The 25,525-nt window shown below is 36.3% G+C and overlaps 1 protein-coding gene across 3 annotated transcripts in view; it reads left to right on the forward strand.

The window, feature by feature from the left end:
• Positions 1–15,699, forward strand: part of PNPLA8 (patatin like phospholipase domain containing 8) — a 34,216-nt gene extending 18,517 nt beyond the window's left edge. For all 3 annotated transcript variants that reach the window (XM_041396077.1, XM_041396079.1, XM_041396076.1), the window contains exons 9-10: positions 12,808–13,003; positions 14,842–15,699. In XM_041396077.1, coding sequence (XP_041252011.1) covers positions 12,808–13,003; positions 14,842–15,116 — 471 coding nt within the window. In that variant the 3' untranslated portion in view covers positions 15,117–15,699. The remainder of the gene's footprint in view (positions 1–12,807; positions 13,004–14,841) is intronic.
• The last annotated feature ends 9,826 nt before the right edge of the window (positions 15,700–25,525 follow it).

Here is a 25,525-nt window from a genome sequence, read left to right on the forward strand (position 1 = left end):
GAATTAGATGCTAAATTTTTGGATTCAGACTTTTTCATATAATCTGAAAAATCTCTTCACCCCAGCCAGGAATGTTTAAACATTTGAATTCTTATAGAAACCACCTTTCCTGTCTGACATGCTTTTCTTTCCCCAGATAACATTTTTCTTACTACTTTTCTTACCACATCTCTATTTCCATAATTATCTGGTTTGTGGCGGGGGTACTTGGATATCCAGGTACCAGGTTACATGGCAAATGCTCCATAACTGTCTGCTTGCAGCTTTCTAGCAGAGACTATAAATCCACTGCACACTCTGAAACAACCTTGAATTGCCTTGTTTTAACCCTGGGGTAAGAGCCTCTGTGCATGCAGCAGACTGCTACTCTTATTTCCTGGGGGTTAATGGTACCTCATTGGAAAAGGCAAGATATTCAAGAGTTTTACCTCTGCTGAAATACCCAACATGAATTAAAAGAAATACATATGCATAAATAGATTTTAAAATAGATAGACTCCTAAATGCAGTCATATTCCTTCTTAAAATAGCTTTCTTATCAATATGTTAATACTGGTAACTCTTTGTTCTTATAGTTCATATCATAAATATGGGAATAGTAGATTCTTGTTAAGCATCTTTATTCTGAAAATGCACTGCAAGTGTAATTGCAAGTTCCTTGGCCAGTAGTTATATATGGAGTGTATATGGAAATCCTTGCTCTTTTCTGTATGTATACTGTCTAACAGATTGAACTGCCTTTGAACTACATGAATAAATGAAGCATAACATTGTTAGATGTTTTTGATAATGCTGTGATTTTTGAAAAGTGCATCAGCACAGTGTGCATTAAGTGTAAATAATAATTTATGCCAAAGGCTTCAAAATTGCAGTATAGTGTCAGAAAGATGGTGTCTTAAGAATTTTTTCATTGATTGGGAACTTCCATTAATCACCAATTCCAATAATCTGTTTTCTGAACATTAACTGTGCTAGTTTCTTACTAGTTTATATATAGCCTCCCTCTGAAGTGTTGATATTTCTAAACAGTTCCAAGAACAGAGTTATCCAAAATGTGTGTGAAAATTCAGAATACTAAGTACAATATTTGTTTCCTAGCTTTGAAGTTTGTGACTCTTTAAGCATTATATAGAGACTGGGTTCCATATTAGCTTTCAGTTGTACATTTAAATCTGAATGAGAAACACTCTGGCAGTTCATCTGACTGAAGACTCTTCAAATGTGTGAAAATACGTATTTTGATAATGGAAATTTAGTGGATTTTTTTTAGAGTCATCCTGCATATTCATGTCTTATCTTATCAAGCTTTTGTTAGAATCAGAGTCCTTTCACAAACAGTATATAGTAGCTGAATGAGAGGTATGTGTAGGGTTGAGATGAATTCTTAAAGTTCTTAGGTATGACTCCAGGTGTCGGTGGTAGAGACGTGGCTGAACTGAAGTGTTGGCATGACTCGCTTTTCCGTAATTGTGGAGCTACACCTGCGTGTGTATTTGTGAAGACACACGTGCCCTTTCACTAGAAACATTTCACTTTGATTTCCTGTACTGGGCACTCTCAATGTAAAGTGTGTCATTTTTTTAATAAGGTTATAAATAGTTTTACAGTTTTTCTGATGTCATTGCTAAGAAAGAGCTTTCTAGGTGCCTGAACACTTATTTGTGCTGCAGGTGAGCTGATTACTTGGTTTGTTAAATTTCTGCAAAAAGCCATCAGTTGTTGCAAACAGCAATATTTACATTCAGGTCAATCATGCCATGCTCTCTGGTTCCACTCTGGCAAGTAACAAAAAACAGTGCAGCTGTTGGTGGATGAGGGGGAGTGGGATTAATATTCTTTGTGGTTCAAAAGAGGAACACATTAACATTCAAAGGGATTTAATCCCTGTAACATGCTTCTCCAGGAACCCTGCAAGTTAAGACAGACCAAGTCATGATATTACATTATAGAAGCTGTATTTGCCACATGTCAGTTTCTTTATTTTAAAATGTATTTTTGAAGTACTGAAGGCTCTTAACCTCTCCCCAGTCCTACTACATCCAGTGACTTTTTTTCCTCTCTACTTCCTTCAGAGGGGTGTTATTTCTTGCATCTGTTTTTTTTCCCTGCACTGTGAAAAACATTTGAGGTACTCAATAATGTCACTTCAGTAGACAATAAAGTATGCTGAGGAAATTATTAATTAAATTAATTAAAAGAACAATTTAGAATGCAAGAAAATCATTATGCACACACTTCATTTAATAGCTTTTACAGTAAAAACTAAGGATTAGTTGTTACGTCCCACAGGATTAATTCTAAGGGCAGCAGGGATTGTGTATGTGGTGGTGGTAAATTCAACAAAGCCACAAATTTTTCTCAAATAAAATACACCAAATTTAATACAAAGGACTTAATCACCTTTTTCTTACACCTTCCCATGAATCCATTGTTGTATTACAATTCCATTTATTATAATGCTGATGTTGATGTATAATATTGCTCCAATAAATATGTTTTTTTTGAGCAAGGTCAAATAGTAAAGCAGTTAAATTGGCTCCTCGTCTGTTAGTGGAGTTTTGATAATGCAGGTGTAACAGGATGTGTGATGAGAAATCAACCAAAAAATAAAAAATGTATGTAGTACAACAGTTATAACTAAAATTTGAAGTGAGACCTTCACTGGAAAAAGATCATTCATGGTTTCTACATATTTTTCAAACTTTCCCTTTCATTTTATTAGGTAACAAATCTGTAAAGCCGATTCATCTTTATAGCTTGTTATAGGAGAGGCCTTCAAAAGTGATTTGCTTAGTGCATCCTACCCTAATTGGTTTTACATGGTAGCTTTTAAAATTAGATTCGAGGGTGCTTCCCAGGCTCTAAGAAGACATAGAATATAGGTCACATTGAAGTTCTTTTCATTCTTAGGATATGCCATGGTGATCAGTATGTGCCAGAGCTTATGCAGCCTGCAGTTCAATAGGTGTATCTTGTTCTCACAATGACAGAATCAACTCTTTCTTTGTTTCTCTGTCTACTTTTTGCCATACACGTTTGCCTACAGCCCTCAATGCTTACTGTGTAAGGAAAAGGGAATTTACTGGCACATGTAAGTTACATGGATATATGCGTATCTTTCTCTCTTATGGATTCCATAGGTTTGGATAACAGGTCTGAAGGTGGACATGCACTGTGCAGTTTACCAGCCTTTGTGAAATTGCTGTGGTTACTGTACCAGTATTATTTTGCAGAGCAGACTCCTTGAAAGATTCCTTGCAGGGGCTTGCTAAGTGACATATTATTGGCAAATGTGTTTAGTGTAATGAAATTGAGAGTGTCTGTTCTTTAGGCATTTAACTTGGAAGCATTCTAAGGGCTTATTTAAAAGAAGAAACAAAACCTTGCTCTCAAATAAGCTGTAATCATTTAACTGTTTTTTTTTGCTTAGACTTTTGAGTCCATGTATCTTCAGTGACACTGTTGACCAGCTAATATTTGCTATAGAATAAATCTTGTAAGATCAGAGGAGGCTGCGTAAAGTGGAAGATTATGAACGGAGTCCATTCAGTAATCTCTGTACAGACAATCTAGGTTCTGCACTCTTGTTCTCATGTTGCAGCCACTGTTTCTTAGATCAAAAAGAAAAATTTTTCAGTTCTTTATACCCTCTAGTTTTTATTTTCCTAGGTTGTGTATTTGTCAACACTGACTTAAATGGGGCCATATTTCCAAAGAAAATAGCTTTGTGATGTTCATTGCAAATAAAAGCCCAAGGATGTGGTGTGGTTATTGATACACTTTTGCCTCTTCAGTCAAGGAAAGCTTGATTTTGATATATAGTGGTCTGGTGCTTAATGTGTCTGATGATTATATAAAGACACTTATTTTTTTTTTTAATTTTCTTAGTCTAAATATGTGAATCTGTCTCAGTTTTTCAAAACAGACTCTGTTCTCTTGTTCATCCTAATGGTCTTCTGCTGCACCTGCTGCATTTTGAGTAAACTTTCTTGCAACTGGAGTGTTTTTTTGCATGACCCAAAACACATTTTGCAACGTTGAATCATATATTGGAGTCAAAATTATCACTTCTAAATCGGAAACAAAATTCAGAGGCATTAACTTGGTCAGGCTGGAACACGGGTTACCTTAACAGTATGATGTGTTTCCTTTTTCAGAGGAAGATAGAGAATTACACTTGTCTTTATATGTGGTCTTGCATTTTATATGTTCATGGTTTAAATCATTGTGTGGTAGTTCCCTACTCAGAGCTTTTTCATTATGGTTGTGATACCAACCATTATGGTTGTGTTTTGTCATTTAGCCATATACTTCTTAATTTAGGGGACTTGTGAAAGTGCAGAACTTTTCCTTCAGTCCTTACTCCCCATCCACCTGCCTCCACGGTGGATACAGGTACTAGGTAGTTCATGTTCACATCCTGAATCCTTCACAGCAATTATCTTCAATGAATTCACTTTATTTCATACATTTTGTCCTATTTAAGATTAAATCCTTTAGCTGCAAATATTCTTCATTTCAGTTGCAGTGAAATGAAATCTAATGTTTGAGTCAACATATAAAGAATGAAATTGTCTTAAGAAATTTAGTTAGCTTGCATAATTCTATAAATAAAGTGATATAAATGGAAATCCAATTTTAGTTTGAAATTGCAATGTGAAAGATAAAAAGAAATTAGTGGAGTCTGTAATACATTTAGATTTGAAAGTTGGCTGTAGAGTTATCTTAAAGCATCGATATATGGTTTTGAACAGACGAATGACCAACACGTTTTAAGTAGCATTTTTAAGTGATATATCCAATAATGAGCCACCTAATTCCTTATGGGTCACTACTAGTCTTTCTGTATTTTTCTCAATGCATTTTGAAGTTCCTGACATTTTACTGTTGTTTAATAAGCTAGCAGCTAAAAATGTGGACCAGTTAATTAAGAAAACTAATACAAATATGTAATAGAAATATGTAATGATGTAAAAATATATTGAGTCTAAATGTTTCCATTGTTATCTTAGGAAATTAAATTTAAAGAATTTAGAAATTTTGAAAATATGGTCGTATTTCATTAAGTTTAGGGTGTCTCTATATCTGGGATTCATTGCTCAGTTGTAGAGGTTTTTTATTAATTGTTTTGTGCAGCTTTCTCCTTAGTCCAGTATATTCTGCCATAGCAAATAGAGTATTTACATACTTCCTAAGTTGAATGTTGTCAGCAAGGACAAAACTTCTAGACTTGAGTATCCTGGAGTCATCTGAATACAGAAGGATTTTATTCAGACCTGGGTTTGGGGGTTTTGTTGGTTTGCTTGGTTCTGGGGTTTTTAACTGTACTGTTAACTTACCTGGGCTTCACAGGTGTCATAAGAGAACCTGAATTTGAGTCTGTGTCTGAGGTCAGTGTAGGTTCAGCCATGGGCCCATTTTTTTTATAAGGTTACAAACTCTGATCTTTGCTTGTAATATTACAGCCAATTCATCATTTGGGAAACATGGTTAAAATACATACAGTTTATGTGATGTGTGCTGTTGTTAGCTGCAGAATTAATGTAATTAGATCTGTCATGCCCAACTTATGCTTTTAATGAAATATCTGTCAATATATTTTATTGCCAAACAATTCTTCCTTTCATGATGTCTACTAATATTTAGCAAATTTCCTCAGTACCCTGTAAGCATACATTTTCTGTATGTGACATAAACCCATAAATTCAGTGATGTCTTCAGAACAGCAGGTCATTTTCTGTGAATTAATGACTCACTAGGATGAGTTAATAATTCAAGATAATCACCTAGAAGACTATCTCAGCCAGGCATTTGTTCTACTGAATGTAAAATATATTATCAAATGTTTTGCATATAAGACTAATGGTATTGACAGTTCTTAGAAGCACTGATCATGACATTTGAGTGTATGCCAATTGTATTATGGTATTGCTAGTTTTTAGGGGAAAATGATAAATACTGTATGGAAAAACAGTTAAACCGAAAAGGAAGCTTTTCAGTAAATTTTAAAATGTTAAGATTTTTTTTTTTTTTACTTTGTTGTGTGATCTCAGTATAAAGTCTCTCTGTAACTGGTGTGGCAGAAGTGCAAATATAGCTAATGCACCTTCAGATTTTTTTAAAAAAAGAAAGAATGTAAAAGAATGCAGTAATGGAAATTTAATATTGGTGTAATTCAATAATATAAATACCAATGCATTTAATTTTCATATTCTGTACAAATGTTTTCTCTAGAATTTTTCCCAATGCCAGGTCAAGGGAAATCCCTTGTACTCTTTATGACAAGTAACTTAAGTGTTTATTTTTCTAGTAACTTAAGCATTTATCTTTTTATTTAAAGATAAATCATAATTTTGAGACAGCATTTCAAAATAATGAGCATAAGGTGTTTATTTCAGGAATCTAAAGGAGCACTCTGGCACTCCCTAAATAAGGGAATTGGTTCTTTCTGCAATTGTTAGAAATTTGGTGTGTGGGAGGATGGCATTTATATCAGCCAATTAGGGCCGCTGCTGGGAGTTAACATAGTGCAGAATATATTATAATTGTATGTAGTTGACCCCAGTAGTCTGCTTCTTAGCATGATTATAAAGCAAGGGTGAATCTTCCTGAATAAATTGGATTAAATATTTGTATAAGGAGACAACTTAGGTCATTGTATACTTTATAAAAAAAGAATGAAGTTATTTAAAAAAATTTCTCACTCAAACAGCAAAGTGGAACATACTGTTAGAATGAAGTGAAAACAAATTGTTCTTGGTCACTATACATTTCAGACAGAGATTTGTTAGAAATATTGGCACTGCCATCCATTGCTTGTCAGCAAGATGAAAACATTCTGCTTCTGTCCTGTTTCATGTTTATAAAACTTCATATATTTTGCTAAATAGTTTATTAAGGAAAATAAAGATTGCCTGTCTTACTGGGAGCTCCTCTTCATAAGCTTCATCCTCAGTAATACGGTGATCAGTCTGACTGATTACTTCCAAGAGGAGAGCCATAATTCATGTGTATTTCAAACATATTTATTATATAATACAACAGCATAATCACATAATCTTTGTGTTGAAAAGGTTATGTTTATGCTGAAGCTATAGGGAGCTAGTTTATTGTACAGTTAAATCTGAATGTGTAGATTTCTTTTTCACAAAGCACTTGTCAAAAGCTGTAACTTTTTAGCCCAGTGATGCTTTACTGAGCAAGCCTTAAAGCTTAGTGTACAAGTACTGACATTTTCATATTGACACTGGGTGCCCAGAGCAGTGAGAGGTCTAGGCTGGGATGTGAATCTTAAAGTTACCTGTATTGGTAGACCTTACTACCTTAGGTATTGAAAGAATTCTCCCCTTTCTTATTCCTATCTTCTACTCTGAGGACATTTGCTGCTACATACATAAATGTATTGAGATGATTTTATAGAATGATTTTGCCCATTACTTCTGGGGAATAGAGTAAATGTTTTTAAAGTAGCTATTTTAGTTTTACTAAGTAACCCCTTATTACTATGCAGCAACTCCTCAAACTCCTAATTTGCAGCAATTAGACTTATCCTGAAGCTGCATATTTGTGATATTTATGTTGACTTTAAGCATAAAATTTAAAAAATACTTTTCAGAAGTCCACTCAGAGTCTTAGCCTGTCTTGTCCTGTGATAGCTTTGTACTAATTCTGTCTCTGCTTTTTCATGAAGACAGTGAAAGTAAACAACAGAGCAAGTCTGTAAGAGTGAACTAGAATGCAAAGCATGTCTGCATAGGCAGTGAGGTGAAGTGGTTACTATGGAGCCAACAAACTCAGCTTCCAAATATCAAACTTGGCTTTCATACATTATATATCCTTCATTCAGTGCTGGATTATTTTATTCACAAAGTTTAGGATAATTTAAATGAAACTGTGCAGGCACAAAGTGTTGTACAAAACAGTTACAAGGCTCAACTTGAGTCTGACAGAATTAGGAAATGCAATGAGAGCCTATGAATGTGGAGAATATTCTTGTGAGAAACAGCTGCTCTCCCATGGTAAAGTATAGTATGATTTTTGAATTTTAGAATCATAATTTCAAATAATTATTTTCAAAGTATTGACTTAAGTATGTCACTAGTGACTTCATGCCCATTCACCATAATTATTTAAATAGGACAAGATTTTCAGAAAACCCTGTGCTACCAGGTTCCCACGTGCTCTGGAGCACTTCCTTGTAGACTTCCTAGTCTATTTTCCTCTGATTGTTGAATTGGCACCCATCTGTTTCACAGTGTTTAACCAGGCCTTTCTTTACCTCTAGAACTGTAAAAGCAGGACATCTCCATCAGAGGTTTTTTTTGGAGCATTTGTTTCAAAAAGGTGCTTTTTTCCTGCTTTAAATAATGAAGATCTATAAGCCAAGTCACAAGGGAGCCTTGCCTGACCTTTTTGCAACTATCAAAATGCTGATAAAAATACTAGCTACAGCTTTAGACTCCTTGTTACCTACCAGCAAGATCTAAAAATATGGTTACTGTTGTATTAAGGAATTTTTGTGAAAAAATGTGTGTTAAAAAATTCATTGGCTTCATCTGGGAATAAGATATTTAATAAAACCGAACAACTGCATGTTTATCACCTGGAAAGCATTTGACAAAAGACTGAAAACAATGTCTCAGACCCTGAGTTCACTGCTTTGCTATCACTAGCAATTTTGGGGTTGTATTATTATTAAGTTCCATTTTAATATTAACTTAACTTGATTACTTCCACTATTTTTAATTTATAAATATCTATTTTTTATTTAGAAATTTTTAAGAAGCCTTTTTCTTTGCTGCTTGCCTGCCTGGTGACTTTGGGAGAGTTATGCCCCCTTTTCTACTATCTCCTTTCATTAGCATTCCTACTCCAGCACTTTGTGTTTGGTGTACTGGCAGCAAATTAAGTTGACTCAAGTAGAGAATGGTTTTGCAAAGTTCAGCAGATGAAGCAGTGTCTGGCAGTTGCCACTGCACTGAGCATAGCAGCAGAGAAGAGAAGGGAGGACAGATGTGTGTTTGGGAAGTGAAAAAGAGAGTTTGCAATTGGGTTGAGATCTAGCTAAATGAGAAGAGAGGATGAAATGTAGGGAAGGCCAGATAATCCAAGAATGGGAGAACAGAAAGAAAAAGGGATCTGCCCTGGCTTTTTGCCTAACACTGAGTCCTGAGTCAAAGATTGGGCCAATTCCACCTGTTGTGGAAATAGGTCAACAGTTTAGTCATTAGTATGAGTTCCTGTAAGTTGCCCTTTCTGTTAAAGATTGCAAGGTGTGAATCATAGACTCATTTGTGTTAGAAAAAACCTACAAAGTCCAGCCATTAACCTAACACTGCCCAGTCCACCACTAAACCATGTCCCAAAGTGCCACATCTGAATATCTTCTAAATACTTCCAGGGATGGTGACTCCACTGCTCCCCTCTTCAGTGTGTTCTAATGTTTTTTGGTGAAGACATTTTTCTTAAATGTCCAACCGGAACCTCTCCTTGCACTACAAATTTTGCATTTTCTACAGGACTGAGACTGGACTGACAAAATTCAAATTCTAATAAGAATGGATTTTGAGATATAATTTTGTTTCACAGCTAAAATTACATACATCTGTGATTCATGTGGTATTTCTTTAAATAGAGTAGAACCTTAGGAAAACTGGAGGAGAGGGCCTCAGGTGGTTATCTGGTCCACCCACCTGTTCAAAACAGGCTAAACCTCAAAGCTGGGTTGGGTTGCTAAAGACTTAGTTTTGAAAACATCCAAGGATGGAGATTCCACAGCTGCTCCAGCTCTTACTCTGTACTTTTTATAAGAATCTGGGTGTTTCTACTTTAGATAGTGGAACACTGCGATTGGCTTCCTCCTTTTAACAGGGTAAGCAGACCTACTTCCCTGCGTCTCGTCTCGTATGTTATGTGCTTCAGGCCCCAGACCATCTTAGTGGTTCTTTACTGTATGTGTTCCAGTTCTTCAGTATTTTTTAACTGGGTGTCCAAAGCTGTACAATGTATCTATCCCCAGTCTAGCCTTGTGCATTATTGAATAAAAGGGGATAATCACGTCTCTTGATCTATTGGTTTTGCTTTTAGACCCAGTGTATGTCAATAATGTGTAATTTATTGAATATTCTGTTCATATGGACCCTGTGTGCACACAGGCAGTACCATTCCATAGGGACATAGCTAACAATATAGAGGAAAGGACTGACACATTGAAGACATTCCAACTGTCCAAAAGGAACTGATAAACTTAATAGGAACCAAAAAGGTTTAGGGCTGCACATAAAGTTAGCAATGCTCTGTAGAATTTGAATTGTAGCTTGAAGCTTATACTATCAGTTAAAATATCACTTTATATCAACAAGATTTTTGCACCATCATATGTGGTATAAAGAACTTTATTTTGTTTTCATTATTTTGTTTTGAGACAAACAGGGATTGATGTTGCATCTCTGTAGCTGTAGATCAGATAAATTTGCCTTGTTTACTTCCAGTTATTTAATTGAACAGAAGTTCAGAGTGGCAAGAAAGCTCATGGAATCTGTCATGGATGAGGAAGCTGTTGTTAGTTACCAAGACATTCCATACTTTTGGAGATCATTCAGTATTTATGTTTATTGCATTTTGGATAATGTACCTTTATAAATATATTTTAAAAGCCCAATGCTTACAATAAATATTGTAAATAGTAAGTTATAAATAATTTAGATGAGTTTATATAGTATTTTATAGCTATAGGATAAGTTCAACAGAATGAGGAAAAAAATTAAGACAGCGGATTTAGCAGTTCTCCAAAACAAGGATCAGTGAAGTTTCTTGTGATCTCAGTATCTTTTGTACAAAACTTCAGAGTCAATCATTGGGAATTCTGTTCCTGTGTCTCCAGGGTAAGCATGATATGATAAGAAGGATATGTCATGATTTCTTAATTTTAAAGTATTTATATCTGGCTTTCATATTTCTGTATTGCTAGTTCAGTAGGCATCTTGGGATGGGCTTTTTTCTAGTTTTATGAAGTTGGAGGAATTATTCAGAATCAGAAGGGTTAGTTTCTGTTCTTTAATGTTCAGAATGGAAAATTCTTTGTTGTTTGCATTTTCTTTGAATGCACATAAATGAAATCATAACTAATTTTAAAAAATGGTGAAAATACTTTTTCACAAGAATTTCAGCTTTTTACATAATCAGCTGTATGGTTTCTGGAGCTGCAGCTTTAAACAAATTACTTCAGTATTTCCTTCACCGAGTCCTTAATAGTACAGTTTAACTAATAGCATTATTTACTGCTTTAGTAGTTGATCATTGTAAGCAAAAGCAGTACAATGAACATCACTTTTTTAACAGATAATATTATTTGAAGTTTTGAATAGGATGTGATTATTATCATCCATAATTGCTTTGGAGGAGAAGAAACAAGTCAGTTGGCTTTCTTAGTCCTGCTTCTAACTTTCAAAAACTAGCATGTGTCTATTACCTGTATAAATGCTAAAAGTTGTGTCTACATTGAAAATCATTAGGAATTTACTGTTATTACAATAAACCTAAATTGGAGAATGTTTAAATATGGAAATCATTGCACAAATCTGTTAGTTATCATCAACAGATTTGGTATGTATATTTTATGTTCCTTTGATCTTTTATTTGTCAGTATTACAAAAATATTGTAGTATTCTAGTATAATATACCCACAAACTTCTGATAACACTAATTTTCCCATGGTGTAGCAGTCATGTTTAATTATATTGACAGTATCAGTGGAAATTGTTTTGTAAGGATGTTTTAAATCTAGGGTTTAAAGAAAGAATTAAGCCCCACTCTGATAATTATTAAGATTTTAGATAAAGATTAATGAGGAATTATATAAAGGACAAAAACGTTCTTGTATTTAGTTTTCTAGACTAAACATGAGCAAAGGCTAATGGGCACTGAAGAGACCATTCATGTTAGCAGTGTATTTAGTGTTTTGAACAAGGTGGATGGTATCCAGAGAGGGTTCAAAGAGCTTTTTGTAGGTTGAAATGAAAGGGTAATTAAAAGAAAGCAAACTCAAAAAAAAAAAACAGTGATCCTGGTTTTACTGATCTAGCACAGCTGTAGTTACAAGGAGTTTCTGTAAAATGTTTTTCCTCTCTAAAACCTTTTTTATTGTAAGGTATTCCTGGGTAGTTGCTTTTCCTTATTGTTCTAGTAATGTGATAGTCAGATATGGGATATAGGGAATTTAGGGAACTTTAGAATATCGGGAGTGCTTGCATTATACCTATTATAGTAAATACTGTCTTTTATATTTTACTTGTTGGTATTCTGAATGGATACAGCTGTCTTCATCTCTGCTATTGGTAATGTTCTCAAGCTTAAGTTTTGCCTGTATAACTGCTGGTTTTAAGGCATTCCCAGAAAAAAAAAAAAGCTCTGTTCACTTCAAATTCCAAGTTAATCTATTTATTGGTTGGAGTGAAGGTCATTTTACTTTCAGGAAGTGCTGAATGTACTTCTTGAGATTCAGCGGATCAAAATCTCATTTGTCTGAATGCTTCTCAGGCTTACTGTCATTCACACTGATGATTCTTATTAGTCCTGAAGTATTTTATCCCAGTCTCATCACCTACAATTTTAACACGTTGCTAGCAAAAGATGTCTCTCCTCAGTTCCAGAGTAGCATTTGTTCCTGGTAGTATTGGGCTGAATTCTGATCTTCAGACAACTTAAAGAATATGCCCAGGGTTATGCTAATTTAATTTATAGTTGCAGTTTCTTTTTGACTGTGTGTTATGTCTAGTACCAATATTTGTATTTCTTGTTAACTTACAGGATGGAGGTCTGCTCCTAAATAATCCTTCTGCGCTGGCAGTTCACGAGTGCAAGTGTCTCTGGCCCAATGTTCCATTGCAGTGTCTGATTTCATTGGGCACTGGCCGGTACGAAAGCGAGGTGAAGACCAATGTCACACACACCAGTCTGAAAGCCAAACTGACGAACGTTATCAACAGTGCAACTGATACAGAAGGTTGGTGTCTTAAGATACACTTGTACTGTGACTGTATTCAATTTTATTTATGGTTCTTAGATCATAGTTCCAATTCAGAGAACAATCTTCAACCTTTTTTCTTTCCTCTTCTCTACCAGCTCCATGAAACTGAATTAAAGCATGTCTCTTTGTAACTTACCGTGTATAGTTTTAGTTCCAGTATTACATGTTTTCTGGAGGATAAATATTTCTACTTGAAGTTTAGGATAAAAGACATATTCAGAAATTAATTTTAAAATAATATTTTCTTATATTTTATTTGTTTTTCCCATAACACAGAAATGCTTGGTAGTTAATATAGAGCATTTCTTTTCAACAGCTTCAGAAAATATGCTTTTATACCTCTACTTTTCCCAGGACTGTACTGTATCTTCCAGTGCTGATGACTTCCATTGCTGTCAGGAAAAACCAAGCATCTGTTTTCTAAAATAAATTCTGTTCCTAGATGGAAGTGTACTGGAACTCTGTCACTAGCAGTTTACATCTGTTTTATTTTTGTAAATAGGAAATAGTGATACACAGATAATTTTGCCTCCCATTACAAAGAAAAGTGATAAAAGTGCAAAAAGCCGGGGAACAAGAAATGGTCTTATGGTCTAGATCCCTTGCTGTATAGTCTCTGTCAGCTGACTGTCACTAGTACGAAAAAACTAGATTTTTGATTGCCTTTTGGTTTTTGCACAGCTGTGGAAAGGAAGTGGAAATTGTGGGAAGGAGATAGGTGCTGTCTACTTTCTATCAGAAAGTTTCATTGCAGCTGAAAAATTAGGCAGGAAATTTGAAGGGAAAAGGAAGAAAGGAAAGTTCATTGTGGAGACCAAGGGAAAAGAAACGGAAAGGGAAGGGAGTAGATTTGAGCAAATGAGAACTTGTTTTACAAAGTAAAAAAGGGAGAGTATTAAATAGGGCAAGAAAGACTGGATGTGGCGACACAAGAACAGACATAGCTGAGTAATTTGCAGGAGGAGAGGCCAAGACAAGATTATTTCAGATTTACAAGAATCTTTTACTTTCATCTTATACCTGATATTTTTTTCACTTCAAACTTTTTATATGACAAGAGATGTTTAAAAGAATGGAGGAACGCAGTAAGAATACAAAGAAGGTAGAATGAATGCTGAGGGAAGTGACAGAAATGGAATCTTAAGTGAGCCAAAAAAAAGATGTAAAGGGAGAAAGAAACAGGTTATAAAAAAGAACATATAAATGCATTACATAGTTTTTTATTTTACTAGTTAACTGAAGTCATATACTGCAACTTGAATATTTCAGATTAAATGCATGTTAAATTCAAGCCTCAAATCTGTAGGTAATATATTTAAAAAGTATTAATAGTTGTAAACAAAATAAAGCTTTAGTCCTACATGTTTTTACTTTGAGATTGCAGAAGAACATACCTGTTGTTTTCATAATACTTACTTCTGTTAGTACCAAGTGTAACAAATCACAGGTATCCTGAAATGGGAATATGGAAGTTACATTCCTGCTCTTCAGGATATGCTCTTACTTGTTAAGGAATGGAATGTAATTAAAAGTATAGATAGCTACAAAGCTTACTTAATTGTCATACCAGTGAAGTTGTCTTGGAATAAAAGATTAATCTTTTCCAGAGTAAACAGAGCTACAGGGTCATTTACAAGCCTACTAATGAGAAAGGGGCTTTGATGAGGCAGTGGTGGAAAAATGTTTACTCAGCAAAGCAGCACATATTTACTCTTGCTGTGTCATTCCAGAGCAGTTTTTGTTCATATCACTTGCAGGACTGTTTGACTCTCTCATGTGAATTTAACTGTTTTCTTCATTTGTTTTCAATACAGAAGTTCACACCATGCTCGATGCACTGTTGCCTCCAGATACTTATTTCAGATTTAACCCTCTTATGAATGAAGACATACCTCTGGATGAAAGCCGTAAAGAGAAACTCAATCAGCTGCAGACAGATGGAATTCGTTATTTAGAACGAAATGAAGAAAAACTGAAAAAAGCTGCAAAAATATTAACACAAGAAAAATCAGCTTTGCAGAGGTTTCGGGACTGGTTAAAATTAAAGGCTGACATGTATGAAGGCTTGCTTTTTCTTTCCAAATTGTGAATAAGTAATGCATGAAAGATAAATGTAAATCTTGTTCCAGAAAATCCATTTGGTACTGTAAAGGAAGAACGTTGATTCAGGGTAAATAACATCTTTGGAAAGCTATCAGAATTCTGGGGAAAGCCATTCAGGATGGCTGTTTTGTGCACACTCGTTACAAGGTTTTATGGTGTTAATTATTTTTGGAACTTAATGAATCTTACTGTTGCTCTACCTTAATTTCTAAAGTCAGTAAAACTGAAAATTATGGAAACAATTGTGCAATGCATTTTTGGATGTATGTGCTATGATTGTGGCAGAAAACCTTTATTTATCAACTACCAGGCTTATTCAAAGTTAATTAAAAAACAATCCTCATTCACTTTAGTGTAGGCAATGTACCTGTTAGGCTCTTATGTAGGCAGTGAATTTAATAGAAATGTAATATTCTTGCAAAAACTCTGCCTGTGTTAATTGCACTTTTACATCTGAAAGATAACATATAAATTTGTTTTTTATTTTAGTGGATTTTGTACATAACAGTATTGAGTAAAATGTTTGGATGATTATAAATGGCCTATTAAATTATCAACATTAACTGGTATTTTTAGAACTTTCTGGTTATTGTTTTTATGGTAATAACTTCAGATTGATTAACTCATTAATTGAAAGTAATCCCAAGCCCCAGAACTTCACTCAAGCAGCTATTCCACTTAAAGAAAAAAGGAAATAAAATATTTAAATAGTTCATATGAATGAGAAAGTTTCTTACGGAAACTTAAGTTTTGGGTGCCAGATTTGAGGTGTAGTTCTAGTCAAGAAGAAAATTAGAAGTTGCAGCATCAAATTATATAAATTTCCTTTTGTCTTCCAACTTTCATATATGCATTCTCCTGAAATTATGTCAGGGCTGTGAAGTTAACATTTAAGACCTAGTCCAGTCCTATTGTCCATTCCTTTGGGCGTACTTCCTGCATATGCCATGAGGGATGCCGTGAGCTGTGACAACCCAGTGTCTCAAACAGCATTTTCAACAACAGGAAGGTACATGGGAGTTCTTCAAAACAGTGCAGTGAAATTTGAGGTAGACACAGCTGCTGTCATATGTTGGCATGTACCTGTTAATAAGATTGTTTTCCAGGTGCCTGGGGGAACGTTTGTCTTGTAGTAGACAGCTACGTTGCATGAGAATATTGACTGGATAAAATGTAAGTTCTATGCAGTAGCTAAAGCATTCAGTTTCACCAAAATCAGTGCATTTGTCACTTTGCTGTTTTGAACTAATCACCTGCCATTGCATTATCTACTAAAAATAACATTTATTATGATAGTCACCTTCTGTACTTATTTTAAAACATTGAAAATGTTATTAGACTTCAGTTTGGAAGGAACTATGAGGCAGAGAGCTGAGATTCTTGGAGGTGCTACATCGTATTCAGAATGAGCAAGAAAACATTTGATTGGGATGTTCTTTTTTTTCTTTTTTTATTTAATTTTATATATTTTTAATTTTGACCTGTGTCATTTTACTCAGATATTCATCCTTTTCATCCCAAGTTCTCTCCCTTATGTTTGCCACACAAGGCAGAGATTTATGATCACAATCCAGTTTTCATTTATAGAGCCTCCCTTTTGCATTCCAATTACCAAGAACTGAGTAGAAGAATAATGAGATCAAACCTTTCCCATAGGTGTGAGATGATTTAAGCATATACAAAAGAAATGTCAACATTTTTCTGGTAGAGGTACTTTGTACAGAGTTAAACCGTGTTGCACCATAAGTAAAAACAAACAGTATCAGGTAGTCTCATGGAATAACACACATTGCACACTTCTCTGGCAAAGAGCAAAGTCACAGCATCATCCATGAGATATCAAAGGCATTATTCTGAATTCATAAGTTTCCAGTCACAGTTTTTTGGGGCAAGTATTATCTAAGGAAACAGGCACCTTTAGTGAACAAAGTGATAACATTTCCTTTTATTTCTTTTATATAAATAAAACCTCATGTTCTGAGGATTTTATTTCAAATAGGGTAAGATCTGGATTCGTGATGATACTGTTTTTGCTGGAAACTGCTCTCATATCTTCATTCACCCCTTTTTCCCCTCCTCTTTATTGCTCTAACAGTATTTTTCTTAAGTGTGGCTTTTAAAAGTACATATAGAATGGAGCTGAGCTATAGAGTAATTAATTCAGACTGGTTTAGGCCTCTGTGTATGTAAATTCACAAGGTGCTTGTATTGAATGCCTTCAAATTAACTTGATCCTTGGTGTTGCAAGTGCTGCACTGTCATCAAGCACTAATGAGTTTTTTTCTCCTCTGTAAACCATTTTGAAATGTGGAGGTGCAATAGGTATTTCACTTGAGCTGTAATTAGTTTTTAGTTACTTCAAAAGAAATCAGCAGTTTGTCAGAAATCCTAACTACTATGGATGTGTTCCTGCAGCACTCTATAAAGTAAAATTATTTTCAGGAGGTTTGAGGTATTGGCTGTGGAATGCTGCATGATACTTTAACAGCAGAAAAGGGAATAAGAACTGTAGCAGAATGGTATCTTGCTAAATTAGGAAACAGAATTTTAAATTAAAGGGGTTTATTGATAGGGAGCAGAGGAATTAGCACTGGGTCAAATACAAGCAGGTTTTAACTGATCATTGTGATGGACTGAAGAACATGGTAATTCTCTTCACAGATGAATCTAGGAGGGATCATGAGTATTTTGAACAATATGATTTCAGTGCAGCATGGATTTGAGAAGAGAATGAAAAAAGTGCCTCTGAAGAATAAAAATGTTAACAATGGTAAAAGGAATACTCCACTGCAGAACATAATGGTAAAGGACTCCTGCTTTGAAAAAGTACCCCTGGGAATGCTGTGGGGTTATCCAGTTAAAAAACTGAAACTGCCTCAGCAGTCACAGCCACTAAAATAAGTGTATCACTGCACCAGAGAATTCCCCAGACAGGAAAATATGAGCAAACCTGAAAAAATTAGATGAGTGTGAGTTTTGAATCTAGAATAAGCAATCACAAGAAGAGAGTAGGTAGATAAGCATTCTAGGTAACTTGTGCATTCAGAGATGACTGCAAGGTTTGTCTGACCAGATGAGTGTTACCATTTCAAAATGTGCCTGTATCCTGGAAATAAAATCAGGAACTTTATTGGTGTCCCTGCCCACAGAAATGGGGATGATCTTAAACATGATCTTTAAGGTCTCTTCTAATCCAAGCCTTTCTAAGGTTCTGTGATGAGTTTAGGCTTTAGTTGAGAAAGTAAAAAAATTTGCAAAATTGACAAAATGTCTTTGATTTTGAAAGGCAGAAAGAAAAAGTACAGACTAGGAAATGAATAAGCATAAAATAATCTCTCTATGCAAAGTCAGAAAGAGAAAAGCCTCTTAAGTTTTCTTAGATGCCCTCTTAGGTCACCTCTTAGTTTCTAATTATCTATGCAGAAGGAGATGTTAATTGAAGGAGGTTTCATTACCAAAGGAAAGAAAATAAAACTTTTAAGTATCCAAGTGTGACCACTTTAAGATACTTCCTGTCAGTATCCATTCCAGCAGTGAAATGAAGATACTGATTCTATTGCACAAGCTGCAGGCAGCCACAGTTGACTATAATTATAGTTTTGGTCAGTGCTATTAGAGAAAGAGATATTCAGACTAAAACAGATGCAAAGAAGGGCTGCCAAAAGGAAGATTAGGAGAGTGTGGTTTGTTTCATCCAGCAAAACAAGGGCTCGGTGGAGGGAACCTCCTGCTGTTTAAAAATACTTCAAGAAGGAAAACATGATAGGCTAAGGGACAACACTTGCATAATACCAAAAGTGCTCAAACTTAGAAAGCAAAAGGTGCTAAACCCACGAGGAGCAAGGTTACAGAATGGCTACACAGAATCAAAAGAGCAAAAGAAACTGATTTAATGTAAATTTTACAAATCAACCTCCTGAAGGGGATTCTATAATGCATTGTGCCTACCAGTGTCCATGGCCAAGTGAATCCCTTTAACCTGTGTGGCAGGTGAGAGCTTGTTAATCCCTCGTATATAGCAGAATCCATAGGCTTGTGGAAATGTCTAACAGCTTCTTTTCTTTAGTTCTAATAGACAAGGATTATGTCTTGTCTTTGATCCATTACTTATATTTCATTTATTTTGCTTTTCTTGCTGAGCTGGTAAAGGGAGCTGGTACAGGCTGAAGTAATACAAGACAAATGAAAGGTGAATGAAAAATCTGGTATGTGCTTACTATTTATTGGTCACATTAATTTTTCATCAGAGATTAAAGTACTTATATTCTGCTGGGTGAACAAACAGTGCTGGTTTTCTTCCATTACAAGACTGTTCTCAGACTGACAGGTATTAAATACAAACATAATCTGTTGCAGGGGAGGATATGTTAAGACCTCCTCTGAGCTTAAGCACTGCATCCCAGGCCAGCTGTGATACAAACCCATAGACTTTTATGTTCAACTACATAAGGCAAGACAGAAAACACAGTTTTGGGTTTTTTTCACACTGTTGCTTAAACAGCGAGTCAAATTTTCAGACCTTGGGAACTGTTCTGTTTGAAGGACAGTTTGCTGCTAGAAGTAAGATATATTCTTGGTGCAATCAAATTCATTTACGAAGAAAAAGAAGCATGACAAATGCCTTTTCCTCAAACTGCAGGAACAAGATAAATGGGCTCTTTCCTTGCTCCAGCTGCACATCACTGAGGTGGAGGTGCTACCCCCCAATTCTCCTGCTCGCTGCTGAGCCTCCTCATTCCCATACCAGCAGTTGCGTCTGCTCCTGGTACATGCCCGTTAATTCCAGTGTTCCACCTTGTCCAATACTCTGCTGATGGCCTTCACTGTTTGCAGATACTTCTAATTATTTAAATTGTTCTTTCTTCAAGATTTAACAAGAACAATTCTATTATTTATTTTAATAAAGCTGGCAGTTTTCAGTAAGGGGGAACCATTAGCAATTTTCAATAAACTGTAAAATTCAACAAGCAATGAAATCCTACATTACTTAAATCCCTGGTAATGCATGTTTAATTTATGGAAACAGTTCAATTATGCTTTTTGTTTATGATTTCATTTTATTTATTCATTTCTTATATCAATATCATTAACAGCTATTTCCCCATATAGTTGCAATAGCATAAAAAGTACACAGGAGCATTTTGATATCTTTACCTTTCAGGAAGAAGCTGTAATCTAACATTTTCACATAAAACTACAGAGACAAACCGGAACATTTGAAGAGAGACAAACCGGAACCTTTGAAGTGCAATGCTGAGCTCAGCAAAGTTATGCTGTTAGCACTTAAAAGTTCTTTTTTCTTTTTAAAGACCTTGGAAACTGAAAAGGGAACAGATTTTTGTTCTTACATCATTATTTTCTAATTGAATGATGTAATAGTCATCACACTAATACCACAGGGAAATGGTCTTCTAGAATGTCTCAAAATTTGGATAGCAAATCCCCAAATGTAACTCCTTAAAAATCTGGCAAGTGTCCAGGGTATCATTTCAACAAAAGATGCTGTTCCATACTTCCTCACTGGCTGCTCTGTGGAAACCAGAAATATGGTCCTGTCATTTTGTAAACCTCATTTGATTGTATTTTCAGGCAAGAGAGTCAAGCAGTCGGAAAACTTGTAACAATGGGACAACAGGACCTATACTGCTAAGAAAAAAGAAACAGAAATGTTGGAGAGTTTACAAGCTGAGTAGGGAGTGTCTATATCATCCTACAAGGAAGGGTAGGTATTTCAGGTAGTGTTTAATATGAGGAGTCAAAGGGCAAAATCATTGACACTGCTAAATCTGACTTCATAGCATTTCTTTATAGAATCTACTAAGACATAAGCATGCCATAACTTCCAAACCTGAGCACTGTGTCCATTCCAAACAGGTCTAAACAATCTGGTTATGAATACATTGGGAAAGACAATAATATTTCTGTAGCAGAATAAGTTTTAAATAATTTGCACTAGATATGTCAGAAATCATTGGGAAGAGCTGCAGATTAGTAAGGAAAGCTTAGACGAGATTGTCAGGAAGCAAGTGTGCTCTGGACAGCTGTTTATTGCGTGGGTATATATATATATATATATATATATATATTTATGGTTGTGTATATTGGAGATAGTAAAGAAAAAAACAAAATACTTCCAGCATGACATTGTTCCTGTATATTTTAGGCCTGGTCTGTAGAGTGCATCTACTTCAGATAGAGAGAAATGGAAAGCTTTTCCTCATCCATTATGCAGGGTTTAGCACACTGCAGCCTCTCAGGTAAACATTACATCTTTTCAAACCAATACATTTACAGTAGGTGCATCATAATTCCACTTAAAAGAAACACTGTTAAAAAAAAAGATTGTTTTCCTGAACTGCATATATCCAGCACGTGTTAGGTCATGACTGTGGGATTGCTGCTGTCTTCTGTCAGTATGAGTTGGTCACTGGTGTGAGGTCCTGTCCCTGTGGCACACCCAGAAAGCAGCATTGTAACCACACAGTTTGTGCTGCATGCTTGATCATCCTGCAAATGGCCCTGCTGGCACGGGATGCTGCAGCTGCTGGACATGGGCAGCAACTGGACATTCAACATACTCCTCCTTCACACTGGAGCTGGAGCCACTTCATATTAGTGGTCTTTCTAACCAATCAGGCCTTTAAAAAGTCAAAGCACACAAAACAAGATAGTTCTCCTTCCATCTGTGGATAATGAGGAAGAAGACTTAGTTCATTATCACCATCGAGGACACAATGCCTTTGCTTTCCTCCCTCACAATAGCTCCTTGTAAAGAAGAAGCTCTTGCAGCCGGGCCTCAGAAAACAATACTCCATGGTCAAAAAAGGTCACAGTCAGCTCAAAGTCACTAAAAGCACTGGAAAGGACAAGTTCTCAGGTCCCCAAAATACTTGAAATATCTGGTTTCCAGTCGGGCTTAGAATACTGAACCCTGAAGGCATTGTGAGAGACTTAACAGTGCCAAGAGGTCCCTCTGCAGAGGTTCCAATGGTAAGTTCCCCATTGCAAAAGCACTTCAGAGATGTGGAGTCTCCAGAAGAAATAAAATCCATCTGACAGCAAGTACCTTGTTCTAGTAACCTTTGCTATGGAGAGTATCCCTGACAGACCTGATATCAAGTGCCCAGCTGACATACAAGGATGTTTGTGAAATAAGCAACTGCTCTTAGCAGGAAGATGGTGCCAAGCCTTCTCCTTTCTGCCTGGGACAGTTCCTCAAAAGAAGAATCCCATGCCAGACTTCTGTCTACTGGACAATGAGAAAACATAGTTTCCAAGCCAGATTCAGTGCTGGGCTGAGGGGTCTTAGATCAGGTTCTCAGATGTGTGTGGAAAGGAGTGTTTCCTGAACAACCCAAAGGATCAGCATAGGTGCTGCTCTGCTACAAACCTATTTGTATTACTTTGGTTGTCGACACGGGGTGACATGGGGATAGGCAGATTGCTACTCCAAATTTATTTCTCTATTGTGTGGAAGGGCACTCTGCTGGTGATGTTGGTAAAACCTCATTATAGGTCCCAATATGTGCCTGTGCTGCCACACTTTTTCAGAGAAGTGCTATCTGTGACTCTATGAAAGCACACCTCATGGAGAGGGTATGCAATATGTGCTGGCAGCCTCAAATCACTGCAAGGCACAAGGAGGTGTTCTGACTGGAACAGTGGAAGTCATGTTCCTTGACGAACATGGATCCTCTGGACAATAGCCGAGTCTTTCTCCAGAGCCTGGAAGCATTAGGGATGCAGCCAGAGGCATTCTAAGGGAAGATAATGAAGGAATATGAAACTGCACAAAGCAGAGCCAAAGCCTGTTCAAAGTAGCAAAGAAAACTTCTAATTAGGTGCTCAGAAGTATGTACTTTTTTATGACAGTTTCTGGACAGCTTTTCTTCCCTAGTTACCTAAAAAGAAATGAGAATAAAGAGCTTCTTCAGAAAAGGTAAGTCACCTTGTCAGACTGTATTTGTAAAAACAAACAAACTGAATCTCATAAACCCTTTCTCCACAACAGTAAACAACAGATTAGAAAATGATTGAATGCAGTTAATTTTGTAATCTGATGCAGACATGCTCAAATAGCTTTACAGAGATATAGCACTGCAGCCTTCCTTTTGCTTAAATTAAACAATAATTGCTACAGCTAGCCTGTATTGTAGCGTTAACATCTGCTCTGCAGTCACAGCTGTGGAGGTCAAGAATCAGATCACAGAAGGCTCAATGTCAGTGTTTTATGTCTTCATCCAGGTGTATGTGCTAGAGCTGTGCTTTCTCTCTAAGCATATGTCTCTATCATTACTAAAACAAGATGTCACGGTACATGGTGGCAGTAGTCAGCTGTTCACTCAAATGCATCTACCCTTCCTCATCACGGTGAAGATGTCTAGAATTTAAATTTTCGCTCAGACAGGCCACCTTGCCTTATTCTCATCTTGCTTTCAAGGTCTAGAACAATAGCTGTTGTGAATCCAGCTCTGGGTTTACTCCCCTAGGGACAAATGTTATGATAGCATTTCTGTAGGAGTTCTGACCTGAGTACTGTTTCAAGATGTTTCCCTTTTTCTTTGCCAAAATAGATCAATTTTTTTCTATGTCATTGTTCCCCATTCTGAAGAACTCATATTTTTTTGCTCTGTCCTGTGGAACTTGTCTGACTTCTGACACCCTTCTACTTCTAATGCTGTGATGTAAAGTACTGTCTTTAAAGATCACATGCCTAATTTTGAAACCCAGTGCTGATGTTATAAACAATTGTAAATGGTTTATAGAACAACCTCTGTGCTCATCTTTTCCTCTGTTTATTTCTGGAAAAGAGTGGACTTGCCTAAGATAGCTCTCTGCATGTTAATTCTTGAATTTCTGCCATAGAACATAAAATGATGTTACAGTGTTACAAGTATACTGTAAAAGTGTTACAGAAAAAAAAAAAAAAGCAATAGCTCAAACAATAGTTCAAAATGTCAGTGTTACAGCATTTCTAAACCTTTGATACGAGCTCAAATGTTTCTTAGAACAACAGATGATACAAGAAATAAGAAAATCATTATTACACAGCTAGAGTGACAGAAGATCATACATAGATTTAAAAGTCACAAAATCAGTTCCCTAGGTCCTAAGGTTCGTTGACCCACATTGCCCCTTGCTGAGTCATCAGAGTCTGCCAGCTACATGCATGAGAGCCAGTGCCAGCCTACAGACCACCTTGCTTATCACCAGCTGGGACTTTGAGCACCAAGGAGCAACAAAACTGCAATGTTTTACGTTTTTAGGCTTGCTTCCCCTCTGCCTTTATTATTAAAGTAATCAGAGAATCATAGACTATCCTGAGTCAGAAAGGCCCCAGGAGAATCATTAAGTTCAACTCTGGGCCCTGCACAGGACAGCCCCAAGAGTCACACCATGTGCCTGAGAGTGTTGTCCAAACTCTTCTTGAACTCTGTCAGGGATTGGTGCTGTGGCCACTTCCCTGGGGAGCCTGTTCCAGTGCCCAGACACCCTCTGGGTGAGAAACTTTTTCCTTATATCCAGTCTAATCGTTCATGCCATTCCCTTGGGTTCTATGGCTGATCACCAGAGAGGACATCAGCACATGTCCCTCCTCTTCCCCTCATGATGAAGAGTAGGTTGCTATGAGCAATAGGTCCCCTATTCCACTCTAGACTGTTCCCCATCTCTGTTGCCCTTCATTGGATGCTCTCTAACAACTTAATATATTTCTTGTATTGTGGTGCCCAAAAGTGCACACAGTGCCTGAGCTGAGGCTGCACCAGCACAGAGCAGAGTGGGACAATCCCCTCCCTCAACTGTTTGGCAATGAAAAAAAACAGAAAAAAAAGATCAGTTGGTATTAGTTTGAGTAAACCAGGAAAATATTTTTTCACCACTCTTGGTGAATGACACAATTATCACACAGTCTGTGCTCTGTGGTCACTTCAGCCATCTGATTTGAGACCATATAGCTGATAACTACAAGAATTTGCTTCTGAAAGTTTTGAAAATACTCAAAGGAACTCCTGAGCTGAGGAAACTGCTGGACTCCTGTAGCAGTCAACATCACAGCAAGCAGGGAAGTAGGTTCTGGCACTGGAAGAGGCGAGTGATAATTCTTTAAATGTGAGCCCTGCCTGAGCACTTTGGAAGAAGCAAGGGTATTTACAGAATGAAAGACTAACAATCTTAGAACACACATTGGAAAAGGGGCTCACTTCCAGTGAGTGAACACCAGGGATCGTACATCATAATTACAGGGTGTTGTGTATTTGAGTGACACACAGCACAGAATGGTAGATACCCAAATTTTGTGATAATTGCTGTAGGTGATAGTAGCACTTCCATTAAAGCGTAAATAGTGAGGCAGAGAAGAGTAATTTCCAGTGTTCTTAGAAACTGTGTAACTTT

The sequence above is a fragment of the Onychostruthus taczanowskii genome, unplaced genomic scaffold (genome assembly GCF_017590055.1).
Source record: "Onychostruthus taczanowskii isolate IOZ18803 unplaced genomic scaffold, ASM1759005v1 scaffold125, whole genome shotgun sequence".
NCBI classification, from domain to species: Eukaryota; Metazoa; Chordata; class Aves; order Passeriformes; family Passeridae; genus Onychostruthus; species Onychostruthus taczanowskii.